General features: G+C 40.9%; 2 protein-coding genes across 3 annotated transcripts in view; both read left to right on the forward strand.

Annotated features, from left to right (window-relative positions):
* Positions 1-4,873, forward strand: part of kndc1 (kinase non-catalytic C-lobe domain containing 1) — a 42,949-nt gene extending 38,076 nt beyond the window's left edge. For both annotated transcript variants that reach the window (XM_072678276.1, XM_072678277.1), the window contains one exon: positions 2,812-4,873. In XM_072678276.1, coding sequence (XP_072534377.1) covers positions 2,812-3,043 — 232 coding nt within the window. In that variant the 3' untranslated portion in view covers positions 3,044-4,873. The remainder of the gene's footprint in view (positions 1-2,811) is intronic.
* Positions 4,874-6,361: 1,488 nt separating this feature from the next.
* Positions 6,362-7,397, forward strand: LOC140554181 (homeobox protein vent1-like). The gene is made up of 3 exons (XM_072677024.1): positions 6,362-6,629; positions 6,741-6,976; positions 7,089-7,397. Exons 1-3 carry the CDS (start codon positions 6,362-6,364, stop codon positions 7,395-7,397), a joined length of 813 nt encoding a protein of 270 aa, XP_072533125.1.
* The last annotated feature ends 5,597 nt before the right edge of the window (positions 7,398-12,994 follow it).

Consider the following 12,994-nt stretch of genomic DNA (forward strand, 5'->3'; position numbering starts at 1 on the left):
ACTTTGTGCTGATGAAAGACCAGTACTCCTATGACAGTATCTCTTGTTATAGTAAAAACTTTGATTGTATAATTGCAAGTATACCACAGTTATTCAGTCAGAATAGTTGAGGAACAGCTCATAATTTCCTTATGGGTTCCATTAGCTACAGTCAGAACATTAGGCAATGTTACAGTTATACTGCCAAAGCTGTTAAATATTACAAATTTACTTTTATTTGAAGCTGAACTTTTAAACTTGTGTATTCACCCACTCTGTGTTCCAATTATCTGTTCTACCTTAAATGGTGCAGCAGATCATGCTCCCTCTGATTGGGTGATCTAAAACTCACACTACTCAAACTACACAGTGTACACTACATACCCTACATGTACTTACCTACCTAGCTCACTACCTAGCATCACTTCTACTGAGTATTGTTCTGTTATAAACCCATGGTGTCTGTGTTTAGTGTACTTATATACGGTTTGGGACGCAGTGCAAATAGCCGTGAAATCTGCAGCATGTAGCTTTCAGTAAGTAAAGTTACTAATGTGAAATGTGTTAGTATATTTTAATCCCTATGCTAATGTGTTGTAAAAATTAATTCTGTCAAGAGATTTGAAAGGTTTGCTGTAACCGAGAGATCTGACTTTGTAAAAGACTCATTGGAAGTATCAGGCTGGTCATTATTAGCGCCAGATTCCAGATTGAAAGAATCATGTTTTCAAAGCGAATCAATTTTATGAACTCATAAAACATCATTCATTTTGGCAGTCTTGTACTTCTATAATTATAACATTGCTGCTTGGTTATGGCTGGCATTTTTGTCTTGTAAGCGCTAGCGCCCTTGCTTGGGTCAGAGTGCCATTATCGTGAATTGATTTTTTTAAAGTGTATTGAGATCCTTACACTCTTATTACTAAGCGGAGTTATGATATAGCAAGATTTTGGGGGGAGGAGGAACATGTCTGAAGCTGCTCCTCCAAATATAACCTCCTATAAATTTTATCTCTTGTTCACATGTCTATGACAAAGAGTTTGCAACTCTCCACCACCTCATCTCCTCCCTTTTAACTTTGTCATATCTGTCATTCTTGGCTCCACTAATCAGAGGGGGCAATGACTTCCTACCACACAGTAGAAGCCACCTGAACTCCAGCTCAAAGTTCTCTGAGTTGTCCCCATTCTCTTATAGTTTCCTCCCAAATCATCATAAGCTGATGGCATGGCCCGAACTCGCAGAGTAGGTTTATAAGCTTGCTATGTTCAATTGGGTCTGAAACCGGCTGACAGATCCTCATGGCAGACTGCACACTGCAAACAAAAGAAATGTGATGTTAGATTGAACTGCAGAACACAGGCATTAAAAGACATCTATTACTGAAAAAAAGCCATTTGCTCAACATTAGAGGCTGTTTTTTTTGTTCAGATATGTTGTTTAACTTGCCTGGTAATACTACTGTAATTTACAAATGTCCAGCTTCAAGCCATTGTCACTGCAGCAGCAGATGCACAGCCAAGATTCTCCGATTTAAACTTCATGACACACACACACACACCCACACACACACATTGGCAGACATCTGCAAGTAGCAGAGGTCACGGAGAGTCAGAGCGAGCGGTAATGACACAGCTGGTGGCTGCACATGCTGCCGTGTCCAGTCAGGTTCCTGCATCCTGGGTGTGCGTGTGATTGTGTACACCATGAGTGTGTGGAGTGTGTGCAGCCAGATGGTGTATCAGTGGTGACGTTGTGCTTGGGGCTATGGGTTTGTGCCAGGTACCCGAGGGGCTGGGTGTTGTTGGCAGATGCCAGGGTCGGAGCGGGCGTGGTGCAAGGCGTACACACAGCTGGCTGATATACACTCCGAGCTGTCTCGGGGAATCAGGACACACACGCTCCGAGTCAGCGGAGTTGACTCGGGGAAGTTGAGAAGTTGAGTTTGAGATGGAGGGCTGATAAGTTGCGTTATGTGTTATTCTGTGGGAATAGAAGTTTGTAATTACACTTTCAGCCTGACAGTGGGCCATAGGCTTTTTAAGGGGTTAAAACAGTATAATGTTGTGGAAATATAATAGTAATATAATATAATATGTTAAAGAGTGTTGAGTGTGATACTCGCTCTACCATTTAAGAATCATTTTCATGCCAAGGTGATTGCGGGAAACCTAGACCAGGTAAGCCTGGGCTGACAGGCAAGTGCATTTTTTATTAATGAATGCTGCACATTTCTTCTATGTTCTCCCACCATTCTCTATACTTAAAGCTTTATTAGCACAATTAGGTTACAGTGCCTCAAAAGCATTTCTTCACTCTCACAACTGCATTACTCTCATAACTTTCATAACAGTTTCATATACCCTAAAATCAAACCCTATGAGACTATACTAAACTGTTACCAAATAACTCATAGTAGGTTTTTTGCATAGGATTCATAACTAAGATTCAAAAGACTAAATCTGGTCATAGATTTATCATCATATATCAGTGTATTAATCTGTCAGAAGATGGAAAGATAATCATCACACATATTTAATATTACACACTTGCCTTACAAAAGCTTGCATCACTGGAAGTGTAACTTTTATAAAAGACTTCTATAACCTTTGTTCTGTGAGCAGCCAGGTTTATTTGTGCCCATTTCTGTTACTAGGTTAGGGTCATTCAGTCTATCTTAGTCTAGAAGACATATGGGGCCTATGTATAATTTTGTCTCAGGGTTCGGTAACAAATTGTTTTGCTCTCTCTCTCTCTCTCTCTCTCTCTCTCTCTCTCTCTGTCTCTGTCCTTTTCTCTCCATCTCTCTCCCTCATTTTGTCTCTCTGTAGGAGCATAGCACGTGTGGTAAGTCAGGTCCATGCATTCCAGGAGCGTGTGTATTCATACACTCCTGACCTAGAACTGCAGGTGTACCTGCAGGCGCGGATCACCCATCTGGGTATGTGTGACGTGTCGCTTCTCGCTGCTGACAACGATGCCAACTTCAACCAGCCAGCTGCAGAGCGGCACACTCGCCGGATCCAAGACACGCTGCGCAGGGTTAAAGCGTCCTTCCAGTGAGCCCACACTAAGATTAAGCATGGACACATGGAGAAGGGCAGAGAGCACAAGGAGTCCGATATGAACTGGGCACGGACAATGGCATGGGCATGGAATTTAGTAACTGGACATTGGGTAGACCATGTTGTTGTTGTTGTTTTTTTTCCAAAGCACTTTGTAATCTGAGCCATGCATGTGAATCCTTTGGATGATGGAGCTGAGTGGCTGTGCTGACTTCAGCTCTTTCTTTACGTTACTCATAAATTCTCACCGCGAGAATCCAGCGAGTGTGCACTCATGTTATTGTCATAAACCTGCATATCCAGCGCTCTTCCGAGGGAGCTTTTGTTGTTTTATTTTTTCTCTTACAAAACCAAAATGAATTCAAGAGCTTTCCATCTTCTGTGCACCTTCCAAGGGTAATCCTAGGTGTGGGCAATATGCTAAAAATATTATACCACAATATTTCTGCAGATAAAACGCACCAGTATGCTCTTAAAAATGATGGTCCTTCAAAGGGTTCTTTGAGTGATGCCATAGAAGAACCACTTTTGGTTCCATGAAGAACCATCTTTGTAATTGAGATGTGACTGTGAAGAACTTTTTAAAGGTCTGAAGAACCATCACTGAATGTAAAGGTGCCTTACTGATTTGAATGTTCTCCACTGTCAGGCATCTCTAGTATAAGCATGCTTTCTTTATGTGGTACCAACAGTGGTTCTTCTATGGTATCTCTCAAAGAACCACTTGAAGCACCTTTATTTTAGTGTGAGTGTGGAAGCATATTTGAAAAAAACGGTCATCCAAATACATATCTCATTATCCCATGATCTCCACAATATGCTCAGAAAAACATTCGGTGTGTCACAATAACTATATTTATTACAATATTATAAATGAGTCATATTGCCAACCTTTAGGCTCTAACCTTTAGTCAGTAGTCATCAACTCATATCTTCAGTCTTTAAATTTACCTACATTCATGTTATGAGAAGAATCTGGAAATGAAACATCATGAATTCTTAAGCCTGTGTTACAGTTACAGTTTAATTGCATTCTTAAAACTAAAAACTGTAGGAAATATGTATTATTACACAGGCCATGTCCAATGTAGGCTGTTTTGTAGCAATATCTCAAGAGGTCTATTGAAAGTAGGCTGTTCTAAATTCTGTGAAGCTTAGTGCTACAGGGCAAAGTTATTTGTGATTACTGGGTTGCATTTTCTGTGTTATACAATGTGGTGGATTTTCTGTCTTTTTTTCATGTCATGCAATTAAGTAATCACATTTTTCTAAAATAGCTTTTTAGCTCTTGTTTTTGTTTGTTTGTTTTTGTTTTTTGAGTGGAGAGCGGCACAGCGCTCCAATTTGTCACCCTGAGGAGAGGAAATAGGCGCCCCTGGAGGCACTTCCAGGGTGGCCGGATTTTCTGTATGTTACCAGACGGCATCAGGGGCCTTGACTTCAAAGCACTTCAGATAAAGACTCAACTGGAAGGCAAAGAGCTCAGACCTCTCCGGCTAGATCACTGATAAAGGACACATTCAGCATGGTGTTATCATCATTGTTACATCTAAACGACACCTTTAAAGGCATTGTCTTGCCTTTAAAGTCATTGACTTGTCTATCCAGCAGCAGACAGACCGGTCAAAGGGATTAAGGTACTTTGAGAGAGCCGCATACAGTGAAAATGTATTAAGATGGGATTGAGATCAAGTCGTCCTCTGTCCTTAGCCAGATGCGAATGCCTTTCATGCAGCGTCTCATATCTCCCAGATATTTTTGACTTAACATATATGTATATTTAAATCAGTGCTAATAAAGTGCCAATAAACTCGCAATAACTTGAGGACATTGCTTGTGTTTGTCATCTGTGCTTTAACTGTGTAGATACCTACATCTTTGTTTTTAAGTAAATGTAAATATAATGTGTGTGTGTGTGCGTGTGTGTATATATAAATGTATGTATGTATGTATTTCATTGTCAGATTGACACTACAGCACCGTCTGCACATTTCAGGTTTCTCAGTATGAGATGTTTCGTCTCATTGTTTACACTGACAGTCCATTGTCTGGGCATTACTCTTCTTCTGGCCGGACATTTGCATCTCAAATTGAGCTGCTACTGTGATCCCCTTTGATCTGGGAAATCCCTACAGGGCCGCTATTGTTGTTGCCCACCTGTACTCCCACAAACATCGCCTTCCTTGTTTCCATAGGGCGAACTGATTCCGTCTATGCAACGCTAGCCAATCTCAGCTCAGAAGACGGGCAGCTATTAGCCAGTCGCAGCGCAGGAGGGCGTGGTTTATGCGCTCAGCGCCAAACGCTGGTGGCGCCGGTGGCTCTGCAGGGTGTTAGAGACGTGTAGTTGCAAAACCATTTGGACTGGATTGTTACTACCATTGTCTCAATTACAAAAGAAAGGTGTGTGCAGGAAAACAAGAGACTAATCACTGAGAGTGGCCCACTGCAAAGTTACACGTTTGAGGAGCTCAGAGTCATGCTAGGCCTATATGCATATCAACACATTTCTAAAAGTGGCCCAGATGAGCACAATATGGGCTCAGTAGATCTTTGATTGAATAAAAATCGATAAAATATAAATCGATAAAGATGGATTGTAGGTCTTTTGGTTCTGGGTTTCTCGCAGAAGTGCAGAATTAAAAAATCATTTAGAAGAATTGTAAGTTTCAGGGTTCTCGACCAGGTAGGGATTCCCAAAATTAAGAATAGGCTTAACATTTTTAAGCAATATAGACTGTGTTTGAGAAGGTCTGCAGGTGGTCTTTTAACATCTGCTCTGCCTCTCCATTTGTCATGTTTCCCTCGCTATGGTACAGACAACAACCTTAGCAAATATACATAAACAATATTTAAATATATTATATCAATTTCTGTATAAAGAAACCATATGAACCGTAGTTCCTGGTCGTTTCTTCATACAGACACCCTGGCCACCCTACAGCCACCCTGGTATCATTATCATTACCTATGGCTACTGATCAGAACATATTTCATCTGGGCCACGGATCCTCACCCAGCTGTTGATGTCCTAACACAGATTTGTTGAAAGGACACGTAAACTGCTGGATGCCCCGGAGAAGTTTCTCACAGACTTCGTGGCGCCAGGCTTTCGCACAATCACAGGATATGTAAAGACTTCAATAACGACCCATTAAGCCCTAATGATTGAGAATCGATCAGGCGTTAACACCCACATGCACATGCTAATGAGCCCAGGGGGCTTGCCCTTATATACAGGAGCCGTTCCCCTGGGCTTGTCACAACACTCTCTGGACTTTCTCGGATACACTTGGACCACCAACAGGAGCTAAACATGGTTAAGAACTTCTCCGTGGACTGGCTCGCCCAGAGCTATCACGACTCTAAGCAGGAACCTGAATCTTTGGAGGCATCTCCAGCTGCCCCGAAGCGCCATGTGCTTTGCTCGGTGCAGCCGCGGCCTCCGACCTCATACAACAAGGCGTATCTCCAGCCCAAGCCCAAATGCACCAGGACTGAGCAGAAGACACCTATCGAGCTGCTAAAGGACAAGGAGTCTGTGCTGTTTAGCCCATCTCCAAGAAACTGCTCTTCCCCAAGCTGTAAGTAAATGCGATGTAGTTATAATCAGTTGCTTCTTCGTCTCCTGTTTGTGATTGTGAACTTTAATTGTTGAGGTTTGGTCAATAACCAAGTTTCTGATTCTTTTGTAGCTTCAGAAAACAGTGGCTACTCATCTGGGTACGAGAGCGAGGCCGCCTCCTCTGAATGTCCCTCGGTTGAAGACGGCAACGAAGCAGAGAAGGATATCAGCACCCAGCGCAGGGTCAGGACCAAGTTCACCCCCGAACAGATCGACAAGCTGGAGAAGATCTTCAACAAGCACAAATACCTGGACGCAGGAGAGAGAGTCAAGACCGCGCTGAAACTCAGTCTGTCTGAAACTCAGGTCAGTTGCAGTCCTTGCACTTTTCCTTTTACACCACTTATGTCAACCAGGCTTGCTCTGTCCTTCTGAACTAGTTCTTAACCTCCTTCTTCTTCTTCTTAATTCACTACAGGTCAGAACTTGGTTCCAGAACCGCAGAATGAAGCTGAAACGCGAGGTTCAAGAAATGAGGGGAGACTACCTGGTGCCGACCATGACCCCCGTACTGTTCCCCGGTGTTTCCCCGGTTCAGCACTGCTACACCGGACAGCGTACCGCACTGCCACCGCTTATGATGTCCCCACTGGCCTTCCAGCAGACCACCCTGCCTCACCAGCACATGATCCCCCCGCAGACCTTCCAGCAAGCCAGCAGCCATCACCAGCTCATGATCCCTCAGCACAGCCACCCCATGCTCTCCACACAGCAGCTTTACTACTAACTCGCGCCTAAATCCATCATTGGACTTTTATATGCTGTTTTACGTGCAATATATGTACATAGTCTACATTTTATAAAGAGAAATATAACAGAAAATGAAGAGAATGTTATAAAAAATAGAAAAAGTTTATTTATTGAGAGTAATTAAAATATATTTGCTTTGAAATTCACTCACTGTCATCGTTGTTCTTTGCACTGATTATTGCAAGTATGGAAACATTTTCACAGGCATAGTTTAAATGTGTATCTAAGCACATTGTATGAAGTAATTTATCTGTATTTATCAATACGAAGATAAATAGTAACACAAGAAGTAAAACAACTGCAGTAAAAGTAATGAGATGTTTTATTTCTGAAAGAAAGAAAGTTCTTGTGAGCTGATTTGAGGAACAAAGCTTGGTTCCAGATTTCTCCTGGACTCCACCAGCCCCCATTCCATCACCAGCTCACCTGATTTAACACAATTAAGCACTGATTCACTAAACCAGGTGTTGTATGACTACTATAAATAATACCAGACTCCCATAGGGAAAGCTTTTCATTAATTCTTTATTGATCACAATGACGTATAACCACTACACCTCATAGGTGTCACACAAAAACCTTATATCTAAAATATTAACTTTACACACTGTAAAAAAGGGTTTGCCCATCAAACCTAGAAAAACGTCTGTAAATGGGTTTATAGAGCTCAAATAATGCTAAAAAAAAAAGTATTTATTTAAATACAGTTGAATAAACCCAGCAGAAGAACGGATGAACAACGTTTTACAAAAAAAAACTTCAGTGGGAAAAAAATCTATTAAAAAATCAATGTAAAAAAGTCATTTTCGAAGTCAGGATGTAAAGAAAGTAAAAAATATATAAATATTATATTTAAAAATGATTTCAATATCCAAAGCTTGCCTATATTATGTGCAATGATTTTATCAGCACTAATCATTCTGTTGATTATATCTCCCTGATATGTGATCTTAGAACAGGAGGAACAATCTTTCTTATCAAAGAGACTCGATCAGAAACTTTGAAACCTGGTTGCTTTAGCGATAGCTTCTCTCTCGTTGCAGAATATCAAAAAAAAAAAAAAAAAAAAGAAACAGGACAAAGTCATAGTTTCTCACTTCTTTTACTAACTTTGCTTTAAAACGAAAAAAAAAACACTTATGCTGTTTATAATATATAACAGCTCGTACTTTTTGGTGGTCAGAATCCAAAATCACAAGATTAAGAGTAAGTGTAACAAAGTAATTTGGTAATTAGTTCTGAGAGCAAATACAATCACTGGCTCACAACAAACAACAAACGTTTTTGTAAGGCTTGCATAATAAACAATAAAATCTGAGGCTAAAATTAAAAGTTCAAAATATTGTGTGAAAGTCCATCTTTCTTCAATTCTGATCCATTAAGATCCGAGTTGTAAGAGAGGTCACGTGCATTATAAAAAAAAGGTTAATTTTGGTTAATTTCGGTTGTGATTGCAAAACCTCATGGAAAATATCAAATTCGAACCTCAAAGAACATTGTACAAATTAAGAAATTGTACGAAGTAAGACATCAAACTTTAAGTTCAAAAAACGTTTGACATGACTAATTGTTTCTTAACTTGTTTTACTTTCGGGAAAATCTAAATATTAAGGCATCCAAGTTGACTTTTTTGTTTGTTTGTTTGTTTGTGTTTAGTATACTCTTCAGTCAATGGGAATCTTTAAAGCCGTGCCCCATTTGCAGTCCTGAGCGCCCCGCAGGCCGCGCTCTGTCTGCTCCCACTCCGCGCTTTCATATGCGTGTCAACTAATTCTGTTTGTCTCCGCTGCTGCACTTCAAACGGGAGCTAACGAGTAGATCATGGCCTGCAATTAGTACTAATTAAGCCGGTCATTGATGAGTTTACACTCTCCTCAAAAGCCCAAAGAGACTGGCTCCATGAAGTCTGGAGTTTGTGTGCTCTTCAGGGCCGGAGGCGGCGCAGAACATAGACGGCCACTCACTAATGATCTGATACAATTAAAGAGATTAATAGTGCTGAATACAGCTGACTGAGAGGGCAAAACTGATCTCTGTGTCTGATTCAATCACTAAAATGTAAGACATCACTTTATCTGCAAGACTGAAAACGAGAAGTATTGACTGCCTTCAATCCGTTCAGTTATTTTAATAGCAACAGCAATATAAATGAAACATGTAAAACATGTTCAGCATTTTTTCAACATTGTGTAGGCTTGTCTATCTACCGTTACACAGTGTAAGCTCCCAAATGATTTTAGTGCTGTGTCTCAATGGATGATGAGGGAAATCAAGGCCCATATTCAGAGGCTTCCACATTTCCGAATGAGCGGTACAATGGCCAGAGGTGGGGATGGGGGTGGGGTAGGGGTGGCTGTTGAACTGTAAGGCGCCGGAGACTAATTCAGATTCTCCTGTCAACAGACATCAAACGGATTTCACTCACCTTCACTCTGCTTTGGTGTGCGCTTGCTCACCACTGTCTTTGACGGCAGACAATAAGGCCAAAGCGCGCCCAAACTGAGCCCGAGACAGACATTTGGGCCCTTCACAACACAATGGTGCATAACATAAGATGCAAACCATGACACATTAGGCCACACTGTGTTTACCAAGTGAAACGACTGACTTCCTATGAAGCCAATACAGTGTTCTTGATGTGCAGAATAATTTATCTTACTGAAAGGTTTCAATTTCTCCATTTCCCATGTATCAGGCTGATGAACACCAAATATACCCTTTCAAGTCTTTTTTGCTCATTAGCAATTTATGGCAATAATTATGGTGGCATAGCCCCACGTCCTTCATAATTAAGGGAAGGTGATATATATATATATATATATATATATATATATATATATATATATATATATATATATATATATATATAGGGATGTGGAGATTCTTGTAAAAGTCCTTTAAAGGTTCTCACACATTAAAAATGGATTCATTAAAGAACTATTCATCCATCCATCCAAACATATGTATGTACAACCCAACAACGATTTCTGTCAGTTAGCACTGTCCCAGTGTGATTAGCACAGTGCTAATAACTTCACATTACACACGAATTTACATTGTTCACATTAGTTCTTCTATGACTTCACTTCAAAAAACTCTTTCGGACAGCTTTATTGTCAAGAATGGACACTCTTAAAAGGTGCTTTAAATGAGTACTTGAGTGATGCTAGAATAAACCATGAAGAATAATGTTAAGAGTAATTTCAATAGAGATGTGTGAGTGTAAAGAACATTTTAAAGGTCTAAAAAACCTTCACTGGATCGAAAGACCATTGAGTTGTTTTTCTACCAATTTCAAGTTTCTTTACATTCACACAGTACACGTGGTTCTTTTTGGAACTAAAAGCCATTGGTCGAAGAAACTCACACAGTAAAATATGATCCCATTATTTTCTGCTAGGTTTTTGCTCAGCGGCCTGTGTTGTAATTTCGACACCGTTTTCTGAGCTAGAAACTGTGGTCCAGTCCTGCAGAGCTTGTATATCATTAAGCCTCACAGACCAGTCACACGATTTAGGCAGGTTATCTGAAGATATCTGAAGAGATGTCTGTCTATTCATCTGAAGAGGGTTATTGATAGTCTGCTGTGATTGTATCAGTTCGCCCTTAAAGTCGTTGATTATTTACTGTTGTTAATCCTCATTTTCACGGATCACATGAGCCAACAGTCGATAAGCACTTCAGTGCTCAGACACAGTGGCGCCTGGATATAGCAAGTGGACTCGACGTGTGAAAAACAGCAATTGCGACATCTATTAACTTCCATTACAACGCCCATCAAATACTTATCGTTCCGTCGAGATCCCTTTACTTATGCAAATACAGTCGTGGCACGTCCTTCATATACCCTGGCTCAGTTGTCTGTTGCTGATCAAATCACTCTTTACAACACTGTCTAGCAGGAGGACCCACTATGGCCAAGAACTTCTCTGTAGCGTGGCTTTCCCAGAGCTCCCACTCTCCCACCCCTCAGCAGGGGAAACCTTTCAGCTTAGAAGTTCTCCAGTCACAGGGGTCTTGCACCGTGGCTCCGCAAACGCAGACGTCATGTGTGGACCAAAGAGAAGAAATGAAGCATCTCCATAACTTGGAGCACGGTGTGAAAGACATTAAGACCAAGGCACCATCTTCTCCTACCAGTAAGTAGGGTTATTCTGGACTCTGTGCTTAAATATTGGGTCATATTCATTTTTCTTCAAGATGAACACGGCCTACAACTGCTAACCTTTTTTTCCTATGACGTTTTAGACAGTTGTGGCTACACGTCCGGCTCTGAGAGTGACGTGTGCGATGACAGCGAAGGGGAAACCGGTCCGAACCGCCGAGTCCGAACCAAATTCACCTCTTTCCAAATCTCACGACTGGAAAAGACCTTCAACAAGCACAAATACCTCGGTGCAACCCAGAGAAAGAAGATAGCAGAAAAATTAAGTCTATCTGAAACTCAGGTTGGTTCACAGCAGATACATTTTCTTGTTCTCTTTATTGTTCCTCAATCCAAACGTGCTTTCTGCATGTTCTTTGTATAATAATGTGTTTTATTTGCATTGTTTTTTTAGGTGAAAACATGGTTTCAGAACAGAAGGATGAAGTTGAAGCGCGAAGTCCAGGACTCACGTGTTGAATATTTCTCCCCTGCTCTGGCGTCTCCCATGATGTACTCAGCACCTCCTCCGTTTCAGCACCATGCGCTAAACGGACAGCGCCTCTCTCTCCAGCTCTACCAGCAACAGCTCCACCAACAGCGGGTCAGACTAATGGCACAGCAGCACACCATTCACCCCACACTGCTGATCGCCTCACCCTACTACTAACTACCAGCTACCAGCTTCAACTGAGAGATGCATTTCTTCCTCATTAAGCATAAAGACTCCAGAGAAATGCTCCTGAATTCTAGTCCTGGAAGCTCAACCTGCTCGAAACAGTTTTGTGTTTTCCCAGCTCCCGAGCCTGATCATTAGCTAATGACCAAGTCCTTCTGGACCTGAATCAGGTGTGTTAAAACAGGGAAACACAAAGCTGTGCAGTGCAGGTAGATTCCAGCGCTGGAGCTGATCTAGAATATATTGTCTTAGATGTTCCCTTTATATTTGTAATATAATCATGTAAGTTAATAAGCACTGTATGTATGTATATAAATAAGAGATATGTTTCTTTATGTGAAAATAAAAGTTATATGTTTAATTTGAAAACGAAAGTTTTGTGGTTTGTGCTTTGAGACACAATTTATAATTTTTAGTTGGTTCAATCAGTGCATTAAACAAGGCTTTAACCAACATCAGGTTTCAAATAGTATTTGATGCTCATTCACAGAAAAAAGCTACCAAACTATCACTGGGGTTTCACATTCAAAAGTCTTGTCTTGCCTCCATACAGTCTGTCTGACCAGCCTTTTCTGAAAAGTGGTGTAGCTTTAAGGTATACCATGTATTTGGACCTTAATGACCATATTGCATCTCTAAGGGTACATTTATATTTGTGTTTTGGGGAACATATGTACCTGTGCAGCATATTAGTTCTGACAGCAGCAATGTGATTATAGACAGATAGACAGATAAATAGATAGACAGATAA

This window comes from Salminus brasiliensis, chromosome 4 (genome assembly GCF_030463535.1).
Source record: "Salminus brasiliensis chromosome 4, fSalBra1.hap2, whole genome shotgun sequence".
NCBI lineage: Eukaryota > Metazoa > Chordata > Actinopteri > Characiformes > Bryconidae > Salminus > Salminus brasiliensis.